Raw genomic sequence first — 25,274 nt, 5'->3', positions numbered from 1 at the left:
ATTTTGGCTCATGAAAGGTTTCCTAGGAGTGCTCTACTTTCATAAAGCAGGGTATACCTGCTTTGTGAATGTCCCATGGTTCAGAGAAACACTGGACAGTCAGATGACAATAAAGTAGAACTTGAACTTAAGTCTCATTGTTGGAAATGCTTGTCTATTCCTCCCTGTTTTGGAAATAGTGCAGCTTTAGTGGGATTCTGGTTCATGAGGAGACATAGACTCAATTAGCATGAGATGCAGTTGGTGACAAACATTAATTCCACTGCCTTGACTTCACCCTGATGGACTGATTTTTTTTTTGTTCTTTCTGCAAACATTAATGTCGATTTCGAAGTGAATTTGAAGACCAAATTCATAATGAGATTAATTAGATCATTAGGTTTTCATTTTTTGGCCCAGTTTGGAGCTGTTATTTTAATTTTTACCTCTGTTGGGTAAAATCAGATACTCTGTAACTTAAGAGAAAAGAATCGTGAGAGAGATGCGTTAACTTTTCTACCCTCTAGAAAGTGCAACTCGTTTGAAATCGAAAGGAATGACCATCACAGACCAGCTCGATCTTTATCTCAATGACTTCTTCATTCTCTTTCCAGTCGTCAGGATCATAATCTATTTTTTACAAATCATTTTCAAATTTTTACTCAACCGCATGTGCAGTCAATAGAGGCAAATAGGGTTGATTAGAGGTCAAAGTGAATTTTTTAAAAGTTAAGGTAGGATTTAAAAAAAAACCAAAATGAATGAGAATTTAAATTATGACGGACATTGATGACTTCTATTGGTTAAATAAATACCAATCAATTCCAGATCAGGTTTTTGGAATGTGTTTTTTTTTGGTGTGGCTTTCATTTGTTGAAACAGAAAAATTCAAACCCGAGTTAAAACGTACTGAACAATACAATTCTGCTCCAGAATTTCTTACCTGCCGGTTAGGAGTTCATACATAAGGATCCCAAGTGACCAGTAATCAGCTGATATGTCATGACCTTTGTTCAAGATGATTTCTGGAGCCACGTATTCTGGAGTCCCACAGAATGTCCATGTTTTCTTTCCAAACCCTATCTTCTTGGCAAATCCAAAGTCCACCTAACACACACACCACAGGCCAATGTAACTTGTGAGGATGCCGAGTTGTTCTGTACTGTAATTTGTAATATTACGTGGAGACAACAGTTTACTATAAGACGTAGTTTCGAGAGCATGGTTACTCTTTATTTACTGTGTGATATCGCATTGGACATCCATGGCTATTCGGTCCTTTTGATAAGATCCTGATACCAAGGAAGGAAGTTAACATGTACCAGCCTCTGGAAAGAAACATAAAAACCAATGGAATCGGCCCATGTCCCACCCTGTTTCATCTTCCTGGGAAATTTGGCCTTTGGAGTTAGTAAAATAAAAAAAACACAATGCTGGAGAAACTCAGGTCAAATACTGTATATAGCAAAATAAAGACACATAACTAATGTTCAGGGCCTAAGCCCATCATCAAGGTATGAGCAAAATCTAAGCAGGTGACTGAATAAAATGGGTTGGTTGGAGAGGGGGGTGAAGCACGGCCCCATAGTTGAAAGGTAATAGGTGGATAAGGGAGGCAGGGCACAAGGGAAATCGGAGAGGAATGTGAATGGAGAGGAAAGGGGATGGAAACCTGGAGGAGAGGAGATTGAAGGATGGGGGAGAACAGGGAGTAGTCTCGTAGATACCAGACAAGTTGCTGTTAATGCAATTTGTTTGGAGAGTACCAAGACGGAATATTAGGTTTAGATTTGGATATCAGATTTATTGTCGGAGTACATAACATCACATACAACCCTGAGATTCTTTTTCCTGCGGGCGAGACAGAATGACCACTTATTGGTAATGCAAAAAAAACTATGCACAAAATAAATGTAAACAGATAACAAATGTAAACAAACTGACTGTGAAATACCAAAATAATTAAAAAAATTAATAAAGTGCAAAATTAAACATTCTTAAATGAGTCCCTGATTGAGTTTGTCATTGAGGAGTCTGATAGTAGAGGGGGAGCAGCTGTTCCTGAAGCTGGTGGTGCCAGTCTTGTGGCACCAGTACCTCTTTACTAATAGTGGCAGCAGCGAGAACAGAGTGTGTGCTGGGTAGTGTGGGCCTTTGATAATCCCTGCTGCTCTCCGATGTTCTCAATGGTAGGGAGTGTTTTGCCTGTGAGGTCTTGGGCTGTATCCACTAGCTTTTGGAGGGTGTTACTCTCAGGGGTATCGGTGTCCCTATACCAGACCGTGATGCACCCAGTCGGCACAATTTACAATATATAACATATTAGGTGCTGGTCCTCTAATTTACAGGTGGCCCTTATAGACAACACTTTCCAAGCTCTCATATTTCCCAATTTCAAAACATGTCATTTTCACAGAAACATAAGCGACGATATTCTGAAATACTATTTTATCACTCCAATAAACCAGTTTTATGTAGTTTTAATTTGTTGATAATGATTAAACGTTTTACATAACTTTGCATTGAGATTTTCATAATGCGTACTGTATAATGAGAATGATATTCAACTTTAAACAAATATAAAAGAAATACAACAATAATAAGATGAAATGAGATCATTCAAAGAAAAGTATCTCGAGAGCTTACATTTCTGTCATGATTCTTTAAAGAATGAAAGCAATCTCCCCATACGCCAAGATATTATGACATATAACTTCAGAGTAAACTATGGTACTACAAACAATACTTCTGCTTTAAAGAATAGTCATAAAATTAACTACAAATCAAAAACACAAGGTTTTAACCTTTACAGCCCTAGTGTGCCAGTCCATGGGGTAGTAGGCAGACATGTCTACATGGGAATATGAAGCAGAATTGAAATGGTTGATTACTGGGAGATTTCTGACATTGATGTGGAGAGAGCAAAAGTGCTCAGTGAAGTGATCTTCCATGCTGCATCCAGTCTCTCTGATGCAGAGAAGGCCATAATGGGAGCACCAGATAAAGTAGATGACTCCTGCAGATTCACAAGTAAAGTGTTGCTTCACATGGAAGGACTGTTTGAGGCCCTGAGTGGTTGTGAGGAAGGAGGTGTGAAAGCAAGGGGTCACAGGGGAAGATGCCAAGGGAGCGATTAGTGGAAAGGGATGAGTGGACGAGAGAGTCACGGAGGGACTGTGGGACTGTTCGCTACGGAAGGTGGAGAGGGCAAGATGTGTCTGGTGGTGGGATCATGTTGTATGAGATGGAAATTATGGAGATTACAATGTTGGATGGAGAGGCTGATGGATGGTAGGTGAGCACAAGGGGAGTCCAGTTCTTGTTGCATCTAGGGGCAGAGGCAGATGTGTGGGAAATGGAGGAGATGCGGGTAAGGGTTGAGTTGATGGTGGTAGAGAGGGAGCTATGTTTTTTTTTTAAGAAGGAAGACAGTTCTCATGATCTAGAATGGAAGATCTCATCTGGGGAACAGAGGCAACGAAGGAATTTAGAGAAAGGAATAGAATCCTTACAGGGGACTGCAGATGAAGAAGTCGAGGTAATGATGGGAGTTTGTGGAATTTGTTTCACAGGAGAGGTCCGTGGTGAGTTCGGGAGAAGTGATAGCGAAAGAGCGAGTATTTTTTTTGCAGATGTTTCTCCTACATTGTGATTTTATCTAAATCATTGTGTCCACAGACTTTCATATTTCTTCTCTCATTTCGAGTTAGTGTTTAATAAAATGCCGAAAATTGTCAGATCGGTCCCTGATTAAAATTGGATGCCTGGGTGGGGTGGGAAGTATATGATTATCAAAGATTTAATGTTAAAATAAAAATAAATGGGATGTTAAGAGAGAGAAATAACTAAAGCAAAGCTATCATTGTCAAAAGAGGGAAGGGCAGTCTTACTAAATGGCTTTTTTTCATGTTTATGTAGATGACCCTAGAACAACTCGTACTTACAAGTGGGCTGTTCCCCAATTCACGCATGATGTTACCTCACAAACGCTAAATAAGAACCGTAAGTACCTGTTCCACCCTACGTACAAATTTGGCTTATGGACTGACAGAGGTAATGGAACTCATTTGTAACTTGGGGACTGCCTGTATTTGATTATACTGAATTCAAGACAAGTGGTCTCACTGTATCAGCTGGACTGCAAAGTCATGCAACCAAGGAACTTTTGTTATCTTAATTGTCTTAGTTCATCCACTGAAGTCTTAAATAGTCCAACCAAAGGACCTACAACTTTCTAAGGGTTGGAAAAAGAGTAGTTTTTTTTTCAATAAACTTGAGCCTTCAGTACTCACCAGTTTAGCATAACCCCTGTGATCAAGGATTAGGTTCTCTGGTTTGAGGTCTCTGTAAATAATTCCTTTGAAATGCAAATAAGCAAAGGCTTCGACCACACAGGCTGTGTAAAATCGAGTGGTGGCATCATCAAATGAACCCCTGCAAGAAAAAAAACACCAACAGGTAGACATTACAACGGCAGAACTACGCCACATAATGTACAGCACCCGATGAGCTTGATTGGCTCAGATTGGCATGAGAATGTGGTTGCGACCAGGCAATGGTGGTAAATAACTTGACCATCCTGACGCAATGATTGTGTGCAAGTATTAATAAGCAGCTTGTGAGGTAATGTTCTCAGTAAGGTGTGGGAACTGGATGAAGGATTTCATTCCTGGGCGTCATTGCGTGCAATGTAATAGCATGGAGGCTTCAAATGATCTTATCAAATCCAACTGTCCACATACTTAATCGATTTGTTGAGAAAGAATGAGGAGCTCTGTGAAAATATTGGGGAGAAGAGCTTGCATTGCAAAAAGCATCAGGCACAGCCATTGCCAGATTTTGGTGAAGATGGAGATCACAAAGAGTGGTGGAATTCAAAGGATCTATAGCTGGAAGACATTGCAATAAACGTAATGAACCATGGACTAACCCACACACACAGTTGCCATCCCATGCAATGGACTAACAATGGCATAGTGAAAATGGACTTGAGTCGGGGCCCTTGGATGGAAAATGCATGCTGAAAGGGCTGAATCATTTGTTCCAGTTTGAGTTATGGAATTTAGTTTTTTTTTCAAATGCAAAGTGCCACATACCTTTTAATATTGTCTTCTCTGTATCTATGGAGAAAGGTTAATAATAAATTATTCCAAACCAAAGGATGCCACAATAATGCTGGTGTCTGTCTCTTTAAGGCCAATGGTCTGTCTCAAGTGGTGGATGGGTTTTGGACAGTTTTTTTTTAAAGACTGAGGGCTTAAAGTTCTTCCTGGTGTGGTTGCTGCCTGCCCTTTCTCTTCTGCCAATTTTAATTGCACTAAATTGAATCTATCCAACGGTGGGTAGGATATATGCTACATCAAATAGTGAAAGCTAGAATTTCAGCCCATGCTTCTGGTTACAACAGAAAACCTGAATTGTTAGTGCTTTCAAAACTATTGTAATCGGGTTTGCACATTCCCCCCTGCCCTCCACGAACGTTAATACACTTATGGTAAATAAGATAGCTAGTGTCCAAAGGGAGCAAATTCACCCAGCTTCACCTTACCCACTCACCCAGATGTGAATAGATCAAAGAAGGGTGGATCATTCACACACCACATAGGACTTTTGCTGTGTGTAATTTTAAACATCAATCAAATATCAGCAGATCAAACAGGGGATGGCCTGTGAAAACTCCCCGAACGTTCACATTTCAAAGCAGGTAAAAACCACATTTCAATGCAACACCACCTGTCTCAAAGCAGGCATGAGGTGGGGGGCAGTGAATAAACCAGCAGCTTGGGAAATTCATGCTGCCTCCACCCTTAACATTTGGCACAAGGCCACTGGTTCAGGGATTGCCATTCTCTTTTTTTTTATTTTTAAAAAAATATATAACGCTTCACGAATTTGCGTGTCATCTTTGCGCAGGGGCCATGCTAATCTTCTCTGTATCGTTCCAATTTTAGTATATGTGCTGCCAAAGCGAGCACAGGGATTGCCATTCTCAGGACACGTTACATAAGAAGGAGATAGTTGTTTTACTGAGGAGTTCAAAAAGTCTGATGACTAATATTTCATCTTGGATTCGTATGTGTGGATGAAGGAAAAGGTTCTTAACTTTAAAGCTGTTGTAAACAGCACCATTAGGCTGCAAGCCTCCATTACAATCTTGCATACTGTCTCCTGTTCTGTGTCAGACCCCTGCTGGCAGGCAAGTATAATCAAACGGGAGCTTTTATCCTTCAGGCATTGCTAGTTGCATTGCAACCATGATCACTACCGTTACAACTAACATGAGCTCTCTTGCGCATTGAAGGAAGTTTGTCCAAATCTGGACTTGCACTGTGTGCAGAGTAGCTGTCCTGTCAAAGGCCTGAACGAATTATCATACTCGCAATGGCCAACAAACAGTTTATGGGCAGAATCATAAAACCATTAGAAGTTTTTGTTTTTTTTCTAGTTCAGATATTTTAGGGATTACTTCCACTTTACATTGTTCAAAACATTTTACAACTTTTTGGCTTGGTTTACCAAGAAAAAGAGAGTTAATAAATCCATTTGAAACTATATTAGTGAACTACATTGACTCCTTTTGGTGAGAAAGATTTTAACCAGATTTTTGCATCTTTTGCTTTTGAAATTTTGACAGGTTTTAGCAGGACTCTGAGCATTCAATCAATGAATATTGAAGTGAGAGCAGTTGGTTTCATGCACTACTGGTTAAATAGTTCTTTTTCAAAAATGCTTGGCAATCTCAAGTAAATTTCAATTGGTCAGAAAGCTATGTCTTGTTAAGAGTATGACAGCAGATGGCGATAAAGAACAGGCTGGTGAGACTTCAGTTGACCAGCAGTTCTATTTTCTAATCAAGTACAAATGCAGGATAAGCAGATTTAATGAACAGGTAAGTCTAAAATTATTTGATTTTTTGTGTATTTTGGTATTTTCAAAGAGTCTCCATCATAACTTTTCCATTTCCTTTTATTTGCATTTTGTGTGAAAGCCAGCAGTGGTTCTCAACCTTTTTCTTTCCACTCACATACCACTTTAAGTAAATCCCTCTGCCATCAGTGCTCTGTGATTGGTAAGGGATTGCTTAAGCTGGTGTGTGAGTGTGAAGGGAAGGTTGAGAACCACTGCTCTAGACCCAATTGTTACTGAAATATCTTGCTTGAGAAAGATAACTCCTTTGGAGTTACGAAACCGTGCCGATAACGAGTCAATTAGGTACGATTAAAACATTGGTTTTCAAACTTTTTCTTTCTACCCATATACCACCTTAAGCAATCCCTTACTCATCACAGAGCACCTATGGCATAGGGAATACTTAAAGTGGTATGTGAGTGGAAAGAAAAAGGTTGAGAACTACCAAATTACTAAATTTCAATCAAAATTTAATGAGAAACAATCATTTATGAGGATCAAATTTTAGTGTGGAGAAAACTGACCTGGGGTGTACCTGAGATGTCAGAAGTGGGTGAGCAGAATAGGAGAAGATGCAGTGAATGTGAGGGAGGGAGGGAGAAATGTGACAGAGGGGAGGGATGATGAGGGAGGGTTGAGGTGAGGAAAGAAGAGTTGTAGGGTGAAGAACAGAGGGCGGGAGTTTGAGGAATGGGGTGTGGGGAGGGAGGGTGAGGTGGCAGGATGCAGGCGAGGAAATTGATTTGTGGGTAGGGAAGGCAAGAGGGTGAGGAAGTGGGGATGATGATGAGAAGGGCAGCAAGAATGGAGTGAAGGTGGGGAAGGGGAGGGCAGAAATGTGGAGAGGTTGGGGAAAGTGAGTCGGACAGGAAGGGGAATTTGAGAAGGTGGAAATGGTGAAGGAGGAATATGGGGAGAAGGGAGGAATGTGAAAGGAGGAGGGTGAAGGGTGGTTGGAGGGAGGGCTATGAGGAGAAAGGAAGAGGAGGAGAGTGAGGGTGGAGGGGGAATGAGAATGGGAGGGTAAGGAGAAGGGAGTGAGGATGTGAAAAGGGAAATTGGATGGAGGGGTGAGAAGGGGGATGTGAGGAGAGAGAGTGAAGAGGGGGGATGTGAGGAGAGAGGGTGAGGAGGGGGGATGTGAGGAGGGGGGATGTGAGGAGGGGGGATGTGAGGAGGGGGGGTGAGGAGGGGGGATGTGAGGAGGGGGGATGTGAGGAGAGAGGATGAGGGGGATATGTGACGAGGGGGATGTGAGGAGGGTGACGAGGGGGATGTGAGAGAGGGTGATGAGGGGAATGTGAGGAGAATGGAGAGGGGGGGACGTGAGGAGAGGGTGAGGAGGGGGGATGTGAGGAATGTGACGAGGGGGATGTGAGAGAGGGTGATGAGGGGAATGTGAGGAGAATGGAGAGGGGGGACATGAGGAGAGGGTGAGGAGGGGGATGGAGGAGAGAGGGTGAAGAGGGGGATGAGGAGTGAGGGTGAAGAGGGAGGGATATGAGGAGAGGGTGAGGAGGGGGGTGTGAGGAGAGAGGGTGAGGGGGATATGTGAGGAAGGGGGATGTAAAGAGAGAGGGTGAGGAGGGGGGATGTGAGGAGAGAGGGTGGGGAGGAGGAGGAAGAGGGTTAGGAGGAGAGGGAAGGCAGAGGAAGGGATATTAGGAAGACCGTTTGAGGAGCAGCAGGAGGAGCAGAGGTGAGGACAAGATGGAGGAATAGATAGGAGTAAGAAAGGAAAGAGGAGAGAACAGAAAATTGCACACAAGGAACAGGCCCTTCACCCTTCTGGTCTGTGCCGATCATGAAGCCAAATAGAACCACTCCTGTGTGCCTCTATTCCCTGTTGGTTCAAGTGTCTGTCTAAATGCCTCTTCAACATTGCCATCCCATCTTTTTTACCTTGATAATGTGCTCCAGGAAACTTTAATGAAAATACTTGTCTTGCACATTTCCTTCAGATGTCACCCCCTCATCTTATATTTGTGACCTCTCATATTTGACATTTCTACTGCAAAATCTTACCCTGTCTATGCCTCACACAATTGTTTATGGTCCCACAGCATCCAATGCTCCAGGGAAAACACTCCATGTTTATCTAACTGATCCCACCTAGCCGCCATCCTGTGGAACCTCTTCTACAGTCTCTGCAGCCCCCCCATTTCCTTTCTACAGTGTGGAATCCAACCTACACTCAATAATCTAAGTGTGGCCTGACCAAAATTTTATTCAGCTGCAACATGACATCCTGACTTCCAAACCACTGAAGGCCAGCATCCAGTTTGCAGAGAGGGAGAGTGAAGGAAGATATTGAAGAGAAGAAGGAGGGAGAGAAGGAATGTGGAGGAAGCACCGTGTGAGGAGTGGGAGGGAAGGTGAAAGGACGGGTGCGGAGGAGGAGGTGGTCAGGAATGTGATGAGTGGAGAGTGAGGAGGGGAGGGAAACCAAGTGAGGAGGGAACAGATGTGAGGTGTGAGAAATACGAGTGGGGAGATGGTTGGCGAGGGAGTTAGATAGACCATATGTGTGTCCTGACGAGATGGAATGAATGGCAGCATCTGTCTAAGAGAGCAGATGGGGGATTTAAAGCTTGGTTCAGGGGCCCATGGAAGGCTGCCTTCCTGCCATTTTTGGATGGCATTGAATAGAATGTTTGCTGGCTACTTGCACCAGTCTTGGTTCAACCACACAGGAGGCCCCAGTGATCCAATGGGGTCAGCAGGAATGGCCAAGAGTCTACAGCCCTAACAAACCTGACCTGGGCTAACAGCACCACGGGCTATCGATGCTCCCTGGGATCGGACCTTCCATGAGTCCAGTCTCCTGACCCTCAGAGCTCCTGGGTGATCCTGAAATGACACCTATTGAGTTATTTTGACATACAGCCAGTTACAGGCCATTTCGGCCCACGAGGTTGTGCCGCCCATTTTACATCCCACTACACTACACCACCAGTACAGTTTTATTTTGAATGGTACGATGAAACCAGAGACCTTGGAGAAAACCCACATAGATACAGGGAGAATGTAAAAATTCCTAACAGAACTCCAATCAGGTCCCAATTGCTGGGGCAGCAAAGGTGATGTGCTAACCGCTTCGCCATCCATGACTTGCTAGGACATATGGATCTGGCCTCTTGGCGCAATTCCCAGCTTCCAGCCATCTCAAATTACTGATCCATACTTGTGCTGTTGCAGGCTAGAGAGGCAGTGGGATGTCTCATGGGACCAATATAGGTCATCCATTTCTCAACAGCCCCCAATTCTGTGGCTTTGGCCCAATAACATCCTACAAGTGTGCCCAATTCACAAAGACTCCAAGGCTGAATGCTTCTAGCACCCGCAGGTCTAAACCTACACCACCTGCTCTCCCAGGTGGAGCTTCACTGGAACATCTGAGGCCTGGAAATCCTGAGAGCTCATCGCTACTGGACCAGAACCCCCCCCCCCCCATTGATTTAGCTGATGCTCCAGGGGCCATCTCTAACACCTCTTTCACCCCTCTTCATTTACTCTCTATCTAATCCCACAGCCCTCTCTCCACCTTTTATATCTACTCCAATGATCCGCTTGCTTTTCCCACTCTCTCAAGCAATCCCTACATCCCTCTACCTCCCAAACACTACTACCACATCCCTGTGTCCACCACTTTCTCTCCAACCTAATTCTCCTTCTCTTCTCCCATATCCCCTTTCTCCTCTCTATCTTCTACCCCCACTACCTATATTTACCCCTACATCCCCTCACTAAAAATCTCATTTCCCCTCTCTCTATGCCCTGCATCCCTTCACTTCACCCTCTACTCCTCCTCTCTCCGTCACTCCAGGATAACCTTGCACAGCAAGACCAAACGTTAGGCAGTACCTCCTTCCCTCCATCCTAACACTTCTGAGGCTAGGTGCAATACAGGGCATTCGAGAGGGAATGCTCAAGAGAGAGTGAGGGAAGCAGTAGACATCAGAAGGATGGTCAGTAATCCTTCTTCATCACCCCTCTGCCTTTCTCTACCTTCCCACTCCTCCCCTCTCTACTCTCTCCATGTCCCATTTACACATTTTTGGTGTGGCACGGTTAGTGTAATGCTATTATAGCAGCAGCGACCGTGTTTGAATCCAGCACTGTCTGTCAGGAGTTTTTATGTTCTCCCCAGTTTCAACAGACCTCTCAAAACGTATGGGGATTGTAGATAATTGGGGTATTTGGGCGTCATAGGCTCATGTGCCAGGGTCTGATACCATGCTGTATGTCTAAATTTTAAAAACTCACCCTCTCCGCTAGTCCTTTATTGTACTTTCCCCGTTTTTCTCCTCTAATTTTATTCCACAGCCCATCACTATCCTCTCATTCCTTCTCCATGATACTCACTCCTTCTCTCTACCTCCTCACTCTCCCTCTCCCTCACTAAGGCAAAAATATTTCCTGTTGCACAATTCATAAATAAAGGTTTTCCATTTAATATTTTACAAATGTAATGAAACATGATTTATTTCATCATCTCACAATTATTTGTGGCTCTTTAAATTACTCCCCAGCCCAAATTATAATGTTCACTATGTTGATAATATTTTACATTTTAGCTTATTGTGATCAACACTCCTTTTAGCCTCCCATTTCAGAAAGTCTGCCCATGAGCAGTTATTTTTCCTGTGTCCCAGGACTTCGATTATACTTTGACGCATGGGGCCACCAAAATGGAAGACTTAATGAGAGCAATAAAGCAGTTTTTGGTTGAGGGATGAGTGAAAGAACTCCCTGATCACCCATAACATAGTTTAAAGCAAGGTTTTGCAGTGCCAGGACCTTTGGCAGTGCCGCACAGTCAACCCAGATTTTATGCCCTTGATTCTGGGATTTGATGTCTGCTACTAACTGTGTTAAAGTTTACAAAGCAAATACCAGGCTGGAACTTGAAAGCACAGTGTACCAACAATTGGGAACTATTGTTTTGATGTTGGCCATATATTTTTTAAAGAAAGTCAATGGATTAAATTCTGTATTCATACCTGTCCCTGAGAATTGTCCATAGCTCTCCTCCAAGGCAGGCCTCCATTAACATGTATAAGTATTTACTGTCCTTGAATGTCCTATAGAGCCTGTATTGAAAAGGAATTACAACAGCACTAAATCAAATTGCAGATGATAAGATCAATCTTGAACAGCATCTGTTGGCTTTTTTGCAGCCCAGTTCACATGGTACCTGCGGCCTCTACACAGTTAATTAAATGGTTTCCCTTAATTGTAATTAACAACTCTTCCCTCCAAAGGTGTCTTCAAAACATATACAACTTGAATTGGGAGACAATATTTTATTCAATTATATAAACACAATATGTGTTCATGATTGTCTGGGAAAAAAAAAATAAGCGCACAATATTTTCCTTCTGATTCTATCCAAGTTCAGAATATCTTGAATTTACTTGAGATGAGTTTCCACACCTGCCACAAACCTTTGCTTTGTGGTTATTTTTATCCATGACCTGATATGCTCCTGTGGTAGAAAACTGACTGCATATGAGAAAGACTCCCTCTACTTGCAGAGGTCTAAGGAATGGGGATTCTTCAAGGACACTTTAAAGAGCTTTATCTCTTAAGATGTTTCTTAAGATGACCAGCTTTGCTTTTCGTCTCTTGCTTCCAATTGAGAACAGCCACATGTCATTGGGATAAGGGCAGATGTTAAGTTGGGAACATCATGAAGAAGACGTGCCAGTGACTATATTTTGTTAAGAGTTTGAGGAGATTTGTTAAAAACACAGAATTCTGGAGGAACTCAGAAGGTCTCGCAGTCTCCATAAGAGGTAAAGATACATAACTGCTGTTTTGGGCCTGAGCTTTTATTAAAGGAGATAGCTACAAGGAAATTTGGTATGTCACTGAGGCTAATTGATGAAACAGTTGAGGAACAGTGGAAGATTTTCAAAGAAATATTTTGTAATGGTCAACAAAAATATATTCCGGTTAGGAAAAAGGGCAGCAAGGGAGGGAAAAATAAACCGTGGTGAACAAAGGGAATAAAGGAGAGTATAAAATTGAAGGCGCAGGTGTACAAAGCTGCAAAGAGCAGAGGGAAACTGGAAGATTGGGATAACTTTAAGAAGCAAGCCTAGCTCTCTTATACCTGCACCAGGAATCAATTAAACATAACTGAATACTCACAAATACCTGTGAAGCCAAATGTCCCAAACATTATGGTGCCCTGAAATCAGGGGATGATGTATAAAAAGTGCTGTAATTTCTACATGGTCAAACCAAAACATACATATACAAATAACCTTGAATAAAATCTGGAATGTGCACTTTAATTACATGCGAATTGTTTGATTACAAATGTAAAACTGTGGAGCACAGGGGCAAATAAAGGGGGAAAAAGTGTCTTTGTCCCAAACATTATGGTGGGCACTGTAACTGCTCATCAGTCACAGCAGGTGTATTTTGAGATAAACACTGAAATCGTAAAACTCCAGGGAAGTTAATTCATGGTTTTTGACAATTTGGAGATTTTTCTCAGTCTTACAGGATTTGTATTGGTAGTCTTACATGGTGACATGCTGTTATTTATACGCATTAATTTGAAGAGGAAAAAACTTGGTGGGGCAACAGAACAGAGGCGGGCTATAATATTAAAGGGAAGCCTCCGTTGCATCAGTGCTCACTGTCAGTTGGCTTAAAGAAAATAAAATAAAACACAAATCTAATTGTATTTAAATAAGATTATTGATGATAAATTTAAACATTCGTCCAACTATGTCATCAGTCTTTCATGTCCAGAGTTTCAACTGTCTGGATAATAAAATTTCTGGGTTTTGGAAGATGACATTCTGTCCAACTTCATGGCTCATAACTCATTAAAAAGGCCCCAGTTAAACGAATGACCCAAATGTTTGATTGTTAAACAATGCAAGTGCGTCATGAGGTACAATTGATATTTTGTACCTATTGATTGCTGAGGTTCAAGCGAGATTAATTATCACTTACCGAGTAACAAAATAACTTCATTGGGATCCTGTACTAAGTTTAATGAAACAATTTTACATGAATAAAGCTAGGCCAATTTGCATTATTTTAGATTTGTAATTTTATAAAATATAATGAAATGTTTCAAGCCTATTTATTAACAAAATTATCTTTTAAACTCTGCAAAATTATTTCTCTCTTTCAATCATGACATTTCAATAAGATTCTTTCACCTTAGCAGGTAACAACATTTCCCTCAGCCAAAGTTGCTCAATTTCTCATTGTAACTATAATGCTGTTGATTTTAGTTCTGAGGAATCCCACACAATAACAGTTGGTACATGTTCCAGCCTCACATCTGTATTGTCAAAGACTGTATTTGATACAACATTTAAACCACTTCATAAGTAATGGCCAAAACCCAGGGGGACTGGTCTATTATCTGTGAGCATTAGACCCAATTCTCAGCTCCTTAGATCAACAATGTGCAGGGAGAGAGATCTAATTTGAATTTTCAGTATGATTTCTGGACTTGCGGAACAATTTTTAAATTTGTTTTGTTGAACATCTCTGGGGGAAAAAAAGGGCAAGTATTCCACATAGGTGCTACATTTTTGCATTGCTAGAAAGACATTGTGAGGAAGGTCCCAAGTTTGATTCCTTTGGCCACACAACTGAATGGGTTTTTCGAGCCCTGAAAGTTGATCGGATTGGAGATATCCAGCGAAATACCTCTCCACTCAATTGTAACAGCAGGTCATCTATCACAGTTGCAAACTGATCAGTGAATATTTTAGAATGAACACAAAAATCTGCAGATCCTGTGATTGTAGTAAAACACACAGAAACGCTGGAGGAATTCAGCTGGTTTCACAGTGTCCAAAGGAGGAAAAGATATACCACTGGCATTTTGGGCCTGAACCATGCTTCAAAATATAAGCAAAGAACAGGGAAGTGTCAGAATAAAGACTGAAGACCAACAAAAGGTGTTAATTGGATATGGTAAGAGGAGAACTGAGAATTGATTTTGGCTCTGAGAAGAGACAGAGGGAAAAGCGAAAAGAGAGAGAGACAGATAGACAGAGATAATTTCTACAGTGTTACAGCTAGCCACAGCAGCCAGGACTGGAACAGGATAAGCTGGCAGGCTTGTGGAAAAACCCATGTGGAAGACAGGTTGTAAATGCTTGATTCAGCCTGGTCAAAGCCCTTGTGGTTCATGCAAGTAGAGAGGACTGGCTGTCTAATGTTTCACTTGGAATAAGAGAACAAAAAGGCATTCTGTGGTGACCTCAAAGAAAGAGGTTATCATCTGGAGAATCCTGAAGGGAGCAAGTTTCATCAGAAAGACACTGAAGTGGCTGGATGTCCATCGTACAACAAATCTCTCTCTGAAAACTGACAAGAACCTTCTTGAGTGGTAACCATTTACCTTTCAAGCACCAAACCCTGGTGAACTTTATAAATGTTAAATTCTATGCACAGTATAAGAATTGCCTGCAACCAGTGAACTTGGAGGTATGAGAAGTGAGATTAGACTGTGAACCCAAGAACTTTTCTGAACTTACAATTATATACACGTGCCTACTTGGAATTAGAAGTGGGGGTTAAGTTAAATAAGTCAAAAGTGATAAGTTAAAGTTTGATTCTATTTTCATGTTTAAAGATAATTAAAAGCAACTTTTGTTTAAGTAATGATTTGTCTTGGTGAATATCTATTGCTGCTAGGTTTTGGGGTCCTCTGGGCTCGTGAAAGAAAAAATTCCAAGCCAGTATCCATCCCATACTCTTCCCTTTTATGATTTTACTATCCTTCATCAGTTCTACTGAACAACGAGTTCCTAGGTCTATCTTTAACTCAAATTTGTATTGAAGTCGGAACCAGTACATATGGTCCTTATTTTGCGTCAGTTGGTCAAATGTTTGTCTTAGTATATAGCAAATATAGTAAAATATACTATAATATAATATAGTATATAGTTTATATAATATATATTTTATTTTTCTAAGCATGTAAAACAATTTCAAATACACAACAACATCTTAAACACAATATATACAGTACATAATTGGATGATGTAGGAGAAGATGATGGAGAGATGGCTACTGTTGGAGAGGATGGACCTGGAGAGTCAGGATTTGGTTCTGCTGCTGAGGGGGGTGGGGTTATTACTGGAGTCAATTTCATGAAGTTGCCATCAAGGGAGGTTTGTACAGAGCTTTTCTTTTTCTCATCTTACATGACCTTAAATCCCCTGGTAGATTCGGTACAGTACAAATAATTGTATTTGCACTCTCTTGTGAAAAATGAGCTGTGTTTTCCCTCTGTGTGTTAACACAATGACATGTAGCAAATCATTCTATTTATTCCAGGATGATGTGCAGCAAGAACCATTGCAGTCATTCACAGGTCAGAGAGATGCTCCTTCAGCAAGTGAATGAGAAGAGAGCTGAATGTGTATCTACATAACCATTCCACATGATACAGCCAACCCAAACACCTCGCACCCACTGCATTCTCATTACCCTCGACCTGCAATTGATATTTGCAAGGAAAGTCAGGTGCAGATCACATAATCTCTCATTCATTGTCACAAACATTATCAAGCAGAAATGAGCAAGGCAGGAGGGTGATGGAAAGGGATAATATTTGCACAGCTGAAATATAGCATTTGAAACAAATTCTCAGAATATTTTACTTCCCTATCTGCATACCCCTTATGAAATGAGAAATCTTATCAGACTTCCTTTGCTTTTGGCCCAGCATCCCTCTTTCTCTGCATCGTGCGGGAGTCTACTCTCTCGTGACGCGGACTCAACCCCACTCGAACTGAGATTTGCGGCATTCTACTACCAACTGGCTAGTCGTTTCATAAGTACGATGTTGTTCGTATATCAGACGCTATTAACCCAAGGACTGCCTGATTGGGCCACGCCATGGCAAATGGAAAGAGCTCAGATGGGTAACTGAATGAGTTGAGCCAAAGGGCCAGTTTCTGAACTTAAAAGCTCTTTGACTCTGTGGCTGATGTTGGCTGGGAATATTTCAGCCTAATCTTTTGCATTCATGTTCAGCTCTTTGCAATCACGTGACAGAATGTTCATGGAACATACTGCTGTAAATGTGGTGGTTTAACTACCCACTGCCATTCAGAGCTGCAGATCCACTTATTCAATCCCTTTGCTTTGTGGTTTTTTTCAGGTCTTGTTGCTCTTTTTGGGAATGTCAGTGGGTCATTCAAGAGAATCCAATGGGTTAAAAAATATACAAGGGCTATAGCTCTGTATTTGTCTATTGAAGAACTTTACCTTCTACACCCTCACACCCAGTGTATCTATTTTGTAGAACTGGCTCTTAAAAGATTTTCCAACCTAAAAGGTATGACAAAAAAGTCCTGGAGAAACTCAACAGGTCACATGGCATCTATAGGAAGCAAAGGTTAACCGATATTTTGGGCCTGAATCCTTGGCCTAGGTAAGTGTGAAACACAGGCAAGCGCCTGTATTAAAAGGTGGGGGGGAAGTGAGGAGATTGGGAAGAGAACACAGGCAGATATGGGCAGAAGAGTAAAACAAAGGTGAGAAGTGATAGGAGCTCTGTAAATGGAGAGGGAAGGCGTGGGGAGAGGGAAGAAAACAGATGGATGGAAAGGGAAAGAGAGCTAACGGAAACTGAGAGTAATGGTTTGCTTAAACTTAAACGTGCAACTGTAAATAGATGCTCCTTTAGGATTCTGTTAAATCAGTGTATTTTACATATAATACCTGCTTATTGTTTCATGCAAAAATTCAAAGACAATTCGGAGATCAATGCACCCTTCCATACTGCACCATATTTTGGACCAAGAGATGATTTGGAGAAACACTGATGTTCATCTCTTCTCCAGGTAAAGCTGGTATTCCTGGATGGTCAACATCCATGTAGTGACCAGCCCTGAATTTTCTTGGCTTTTGACATCAAACTGTATCATATTTGAATGGAGTCACATATCCTGATGCAGGGTCACAACTTGAAATGTTGACTATCTCTTGGCCTCCAAGGATGCTGCTAACAAAGTAATGGCAGGGAACTGGCAGAACTCGAAAATGCGTTCTTGTCATTTGCCATTAGCTGAGATAAGCAACATATTGGTCAATGCTAAATGCAGATGGTCACGGGCCAATGGAATAATGTGTGTGCAGGAAACGTTTCAAAACACAGACACAATGTCGTGATTACTCGTCTGGGAAGCACAAATAAATGGTCTCTTCTTCCCATTCATTATTAGGCCACAAATGCACTGATCCGATTTCACCATTCTTCCTGAGTTTTTCTCGTTATTTCTCACCAATAGCAGGGAAGCAATTACAATATTTTGTGTGGCTATTGACATAGCCAGGAAATATGCTGACATCATTACTTACTAAAAAAAAAATCAATATACAGTGTTGCAAATCTTATACCCAACAATGAAACTCTTGGGAAAAATTACTCAATATACCAAGTACTTTAACCCATTCTGTTGATTCAACCCAACCAACAGCATTGTACGTATTACATATATGAAAAAAAAAACACTAAATAACCTTTTTGAACAAAATTTTGACTCAATTGAATTTAAACTGCATCTTGGACTTTTGTCTCTCACTACAGCAGGCTGGAATCTAATTTGCCAGAAAATGCTCAGAAAGCTTTCATTATAAGTCTGCTGCTCCAGCACACAGTTGAAACTTCAATGGTCTGATTGTTACTGTATTATTCTGTCCTCCTTGATTTGCCATTCTCTACAGAGGAAAGGATCTTCTGTATGGCCACATAAGTACACAAGGTTCTTATATTGATATAAGTGCCCTGCGTAATGTACCTGATTATTTTTTTATTCCGCCTTAACTCAGCTATCATCCTCACAATCCGAGATGTGATCTCTTTCAAAGATAGATATGTCTACATAATAAATAATGCACATGTTATGTCAGGCATGCATATCGTGCCTTTTATAATCAGACAATGCTCAAAGGGTATGTTACATAGGAACATAGGAAGTAGGAACAGGAGTAGGCCAAAAATGGCCCATCGAGCCTGCTCTGCCATTCAATACGATCATGGCTGATCTAATTTATGACCTAACTCCACCTACCTGCCTTCTCCCCATATCCCCTAATTCCTCAAAATATGTAAGGCTGCAATTACAGCCCTAACTGGTCCATGAGAAGGGTGTCTTTAAATTGATATGGTTCTTGACTAAGTGGTGAATTAGTTAGTCAGATGTGGAACATTCTACTGACCAGTGGCTCCGCCACCATGAAATGCTTTGAGAGCCTGGTTATATGCTCCTAACAAATCTGGTCTCCCAGCCAGCCTTGACAGCTTGCCTACCATCAAACAGGTCCATGGGTGATGTCATCTCCCTAGCCCTCCACATGGCACCAGAATATCTGGACACCAAAGACACCTGAGTCAGACTACTTTTCATCAACTCCTCATCCTTGAAGATCGGGATTAATGCCTCTGTGCTCCCTCTGCAACTAGATTCTTGGACTTCCTGTTTAATAAACCTCAATCAATGAAGATGGTTCACATGACAATAAATGTGAACTCGAACCTAAACCGATCCAGGTTCCCTTTAAAGACATCTTTGCTATCAACTACATAAGTGATAGCAAGTAACTCATTATAACAGTCTGAGTAAAGAATTAGAATGGAATTAGACAGATTACACTGGAGAGAAAGTAGGACTGGCTTAAGACAAAAAGAATATAATATAGAAAAATATAGAACTGATTTGTGGAGGAGTGAAAAGGTACATTTGAATGTTACAGGATAGAGACTATATTAAATAAATAACAAGCTGTATTTAGATGACCTATATATATATTTCATGATCAATTTTGGCTGTCCCATTTTTAATTACTTTATTTTCTGGCCCATGCTGTTAGCACTGGCATCTTACCTCACAATGAAGTCTGAATGAGCCTCCTGCATGATTTGCTTTTCGGACCGTATGTGCTCCTGTTGTCGTGTGTCCACGATGTGTCGCTTTTTCAGGATCTTCATTGCAAAAGTTTTGGACTCCTCACTCTTCAGCTGAACCTGATGAAGAATATACAGTTTTACTATAAAAATACATTCCCAATAAATGTATTTTCTTTTGGTTGTTTACTTTTGCAAGAAATAATTTCACTACAACACCTGGAGATAATACATAATTAATTGAACTTGATGGATTAATATGTAAAAAATAGAGACAAAGCTCACATCATTTTAAATTATGAAATTATCCATTCCCAACTCGGTATCAGCAACATAATGTTTGCTACTTGGAGCACTTACAAATTTGAATATTCAGTTTACAATGCTTGCCATGATCCCTTGAAGTTCTTTTCTGGACTCCACTCTGGTGACTGGAACAACAAAAGTCCTGGTTTCTCCTCCAGAGTAATACCAAAGCACCCATGAGTAAGGTATTGAATTGAGGACCCCATTAAGTGGACACAATGTTTTGAAGGAGTTTTGGGCAGTGATGGCCAATATCTAGGCCATTAGATTTCCAATGTTAGGGCACTTCAGATATATCTCATTGACTCTAAGGTGATTTTTTTTTTAAAGTGGCAAACTCATTTTCCTGAGACTATATCTCCAATTTTATAACATCTATCCTCTGATCTGAAAAATTTGCTTTAAACTGATGTAAGTGGGGCAAGTTTAAATGAGTAAATCAGGCAATTTTCAAGACAATTACATTTTAAAATGTAAAAATTTAGACATTCAGCACAGTAACAGGCCCTTTCAGCCCATGAGCTCATGGCACCCAAATACGCCAATTCTTCTACAAATCCCATACATTTTTAGAGGGTGTGTGGATACCAGAGCACCCAGAGGAAACCTACACAGATATGGGAAGAATGTACAAACTCCTTACAGCCAGCTCTGGATAAACAACATAAGATAAGATGAAAATGTGAGGGTCTTTCTAGATATGAAGAACTATCGTTGACAGGAGGAGCTTTTGTGACTGTTTGATCTTGCAGCAGGTCCAAAAATATGGTGGTTAAACATGAGAACTGAAGAATTTCCTCAACTAGAAAAAATCTGATGCAAGGAGGATTTCTGATGGTTTGGAGTCATACAGAACTTGGTTTGGTCCATGATGACCAAATTGTCTACCTGATCTACTTTCATTTGCCTGCATTTGGCCCGCATCCCTTTAAACCTCTCCTATCTGTACCTGTCCAAATGTCTTTTAAAAGTCATTATTGCACCTGCCTCTACCTCCTGTGGCAGCTCATTCCATTTACAGAAAATCCTATGTGTAAAAAAGGTGCCCCTCAGATTCCCTTTAAATCTTTTCCCTCTCACCTTAAACCTATGCCATCTAGTTTTAGACTCTGACCTTGGAAAATGACTGTAACCATTCAGCTTACTAAGCTCCTAATGATTTAATATGCACAGATAAGGTCACCTCACAGTATCCTATACTCCAGGGAAAAAATATCTCTCGCCTGTCCTTATCTCTCAAACCTTCCAGCCCTGGAAATGTCTTCATGAATCTTTGCTGTGTCTTACAGCTTACTGATAATCTTCCTTTTGTTCTGCCGTTCAACTTCATGAAAGCAAATAATTAAATGGAACTACAGCTAAATGGATATAATTGAGTTCAATATTACCACAGTGAAGAGGGAAAAGTGAGAATATGGCATAAATTAAGTATCACACTGTAAAGAATTATAGGAAGGGGGCTTCTGCAGTTGGGAACAGCTGCAAAGCATAGGATGACTGGAATGGGATGGGAGTATTAAGTAGGAGATATGGCATATCAGAAAGTTGCTGGGTTGTAAATCACAGAAACTGCAAATGACAGAAGTAGGAAAAACATCAGATGGCCAAAAGAAAAAAAAACATGCTAAACTGCACATAGGCATCTGTCTAAGAGACTATATAAGATGCACAAGGATGTTGTGTTCTTTGAGTGCGGATCAGAGCAGAGCTACAATATTTACTCTTTCTTTGTACCCCTCACTCCTGCTAGCGTAATACAGTAAAGAAGTGATCGTATGCTCTATAGTTCTTCTGTTGTTTGTTTTATTGCTGCATGGGTTGACTTTAACATTGGTGTAGTCGACAGGATCTCACTGGGACACCTGGGTAATTCTGGACCGAGTAAGCAGGCGAAAGGAGAACTAAAGATCCCTTGTGTCTGACTCCTACATCAGCCTCCTAGAGAACTACAGCCCCTTGTCCGAGGTAGACCTGGCCCCCTGCCGAGATTCAAAAAAGAATCAGAAAACCTAAGAAGGAAGTGTGCAAATTAGCAAACGTTGATTTGGTGATATATAGATGATTGTATGGAAGCTATACAAATCTTTGTTTGGAATATTAAGAGTATGGAATAAGTTCATTTGGAAGATTACACTGGTACTACAGGGTTCATTTAGAATACGTATGAAGTAAGTGAGTCTGAGTCAAATTTAAAAGAAGGTCAGGATAAATTGTAATTCAGATAATGAGTGATAAAATGGGACAAACATTAGATAAAAGTGATTGAGGGACCCCGGTGAAACAAATGTGTTATTTGCACCCAAAACATCAAAAGGACAATCAACAATTGTCAGCAGCATTAACAAAAAGGTTGGGCATTGAAGAATGACACGTAGTCTGTGAGGGTAATAGAGAAAGTGGAACAATTATTATGCAAAAAGAATGTTAGGAAAAATGAATAAATGAATGAAAGGAGCAAGGTTTAAAAGAAAGGCAGAGGACAAAGGAACGTAGTTGGAGGGGCAATATAAGCGGAAGAGGCATAGCGGTATGTACAAAAGATTGGAAGGATTTAAAGGCAGAATGTGAATGGCATGATAATCAAGAAATAAAGCACAGAAATAATGAGACTCAGTGTCTTTTGATCAATATGAATGTAAACCTGAAGGGGTTCTATAAGCATATTAAGAGTAAAAGGATAGTAAGGGTCAAAATTGGTCCCTTAGAGCAGGGGTGTCAAACTCAAATTCACCGAGGGCCAAAATTAAAAACTTGGACTAAGTCGAGGGCCGAACTAAATATTTATTGAAAATTTTCAACATCTGCATGTTTTCTCTCAACATATGTAATGTTAAACTTTTTCTTATTAAAATAATAGTTTTGGTTAAACTCTTTCCATAAAACGCATTAACAAATAAGAAATAAAATATTCAATAAATGATATTTCTCTCTAGCCTTTAAGCCAAGTATCGCACGTTGCCGAGAAGCATGCCAGGGAGCGAAGGTCTGCATGGAGCCCTCCCCAGCCCAGCCAGCAAACCCGAGCGGCACCCCCCCCGCCCCCTCTCCCTCCTCCGCCCCCGCCTCCGCCTGCCGCAACCGCCGCCAACAACCCAAGGAGTCCCCGCTGGTCTCGCCATCTCACCGGGAATACCGTGAGAGCGGTGGAACTCGACCGCGACCTCCACCCCAGCGGAAAGTCCGATGCCCAGCAGCACCCGCCCACAGATGAAGCTCAAGGAGACGCGGAGGTGACCCACCACGTCCAGCCACATGGAGCTAGGCGGCAGGTCCGTTGTAGCTAGGCGGCGGGTCCATTGTATCGGCGCCACTGTGAATATCTAATTAACTTTCCCGTTAACTATATCGGTGTACTGCTGTGCCTGCTGTGGAAGTGCTTGCTGCTGTGCATGCGCTATACTTGCGCGGCGGCCAGCGGGCCAACTCTCATATATATTTAATATGATCTTGCGGGCCAAATATAATTATATCTGGGCCAGAGTTTAACATGTGTGCCTTAGAGGATTAGAGTGGTCAATTATGTGTGGAGCCTCAAGAAATAGGGGAGATCTTAAATAGTTTTTTTTCCAGTATTTACTCAGGAAACTGGCATAGAGGATAAGGACTGAAGGGAAACAAACAGAAAAGTCATGGAACAGATGGTGATTAAGGAGGAAGAGATGCATGTTGCCTTACAGCAAATAAAGGTAGATAAATCACCTGGGCCAGATATATTCCCTCGGACCTTGAGGGAGACTAGTGCAGAAATTTCAGGGGCCTGGCTGATATATTCAAAATGTCCTTAGCCATGGGTGAGGTGCCAGAGGATTGGAGGATAGCAGATAATTATAGGCCAGTAAGCCTGACGCCAGTAATAGTTAGAATATTGAGAGACAAGATATGTAGGTATTTTGACAGTCACGGGCTGATTAAGGATGGTCAGCTTGGCTTTGTGTGTGGTCAGTTATGTTTAACAAATCTAGAGGAGATTTTTAAGGAGGTTACCAGGAAAGTGGATGAAGGAAAGGCTGTGGATGTTATCTACATGGACTTTAGTAAAGCCGTTGACAAGGTCCCACAAGGGAGGTTAGTTCAGAAGGTTATGACAATAGGTATTCAAGGAGAATTGGCTGTGTGGGAGAAGACAGAGGGTGGTAATGTATGGTTGCTTCTCAGATCAGAGGCCTGTGGCCAGTGGTGTGCCTCAGGGATCCATATTGGGACCATTGTTGTTTGTTGTATATATCAATGATCTAGATGATAATGTTGAGAATTGGATCAGCAAATTTGCTGATGAATCAAAGATCAGAGGCATTATGGAGAGTGAGGAAGGTTATCAAAGCTTGCAGAGAAATCTGGACCAGCTAGGAGAATGTGGCAGATGGTGTTTAATGCAAACAAGTGTGAGGTGATGCATTTTTTTTTGGAAGGGCAAACCAAGGTAGGAGATAGACAGCAAATGATAAGGCACAAAGGAGATTTACTAGAATGTTGCTCGCCAACCGCCCGATTGATGGAGCCATAACATGATTTGTGGATGACTCAATCTTTGTAAATTTCAAAGGGCAGTGACGGTCTAGTTATTCTATTGTACAAGATACCAATACAGTGGTAGAGGCTGTAGCCTTCCATCACCCCCTCTCCGCACAAGAAGATGAACTCTTTGCTCCAACATGCGCCCGCATTAAAGGAAACATTTAGACGGACCCACGGTACACGTTTGGAGTTGCCCATGACTTTGGTGTGCTGTGGCAGCATCGTAAATTCTTGACCTCCTCGGGTGCCCCTATTAAAGATGCAACACTTGTGTCTAACCTGTTGGCTTCTCTGTCCCAACCTTCTCACCTGGCAATAACTAAGTGTGTTGCACACCCTAAAGCCCAGGGCCCCATTTCCCTGGGGAATGCCCACCAGGATGCTACTGCAAAAGTTGGCACTATCCATTGACCCCCCTTACCATCTATCCCGACACAGATGAACAACTGTTGAAGAGACCGACCTGCCTGACATGTGGAGGGTATTAAAACTTCAGGAGAACACCCCTGCAAATCAAATTGAACCATGGAAACAGAAGGGGTGCACCATAAATCTTGAGATTCAGTTATGGACCAGCCCTGCTGGACAAGTTTGTGTCCCTGATGCATTTTTTACCAGTGTTTCTTAACTATATGCATGCAATGAGTAAGGAGGGGATGGT

At 41.5% G+C, this 25,274-nt stretch overlaps 1 protein-coding gene and 1 non-coding gene across 4 annotated transcripts in view; both read right to left on the bottom strand.

Annotated features, from left to right (window-relative positions):
* The window catches only part of LOC138744465 (cGMP-dependent protein kinase 1-like), a 592,254-nt gene that overhangs the window by 17,739 nt on the left and 549,241 nt on the right, over positions 1-25,274 (bottom strand). For 2 of the 3 annotated variants that reach the window (XM_069900680.1, XM_069900682.1), the window contains exons 11-15: positions 19,773-19,912; positions 11,892-11,981; positions 5,076-5,099; positions 4,272-4,413; positions 923-1,086 (exon numbers count right to left, since the gene is read on the bottom strand). In XM_069900680.1, the coding sequence (XP_069756781.1) occupies positions 923-1,086; positions 4,272-4,413; positions 5,076-5,099; positions 11,892-11,981; positions 19,773-19,912 (560 nt within the window). The remainder of the gene's footprint in view (positions 1-922; positions 1,087-4,271; positions 4,414-5,075; positions 5,100-11,891; positions 11,982-19,772; positions 19,913-25,274) is intronic. The other variant, XM_069900681.1, reaches the window with a different exon arrangement.
* On the bottom strand, positions 5,848-5,954 carry LOC138745119 (U6 spliceosomal RNA). Its single transcript, XR_011346048.1, has one exon. It is a non-coding gene; the product is annotated as a U6 spliceosomal RNA (small nuclear RNA).

This window comes from Narcine bancroftii, chromosome 10 (assembly GCF_036971445.1).
Source record: "Narcine bancroftii isolate sNarBan1 chromosome 10, sNarBan1.hap1, whole genome shotgun sequence".
NCBI lineage: Eukaryota > Metazoa > Chordata > Chondrichthyes > Torpediniformes > Narcinidae > Narcine > Narcine bancroftii.
Note: the sequence above shows the minus strand (reverse complement) of the source record. Positions and strands in the feature narration are given on the sequence as shown.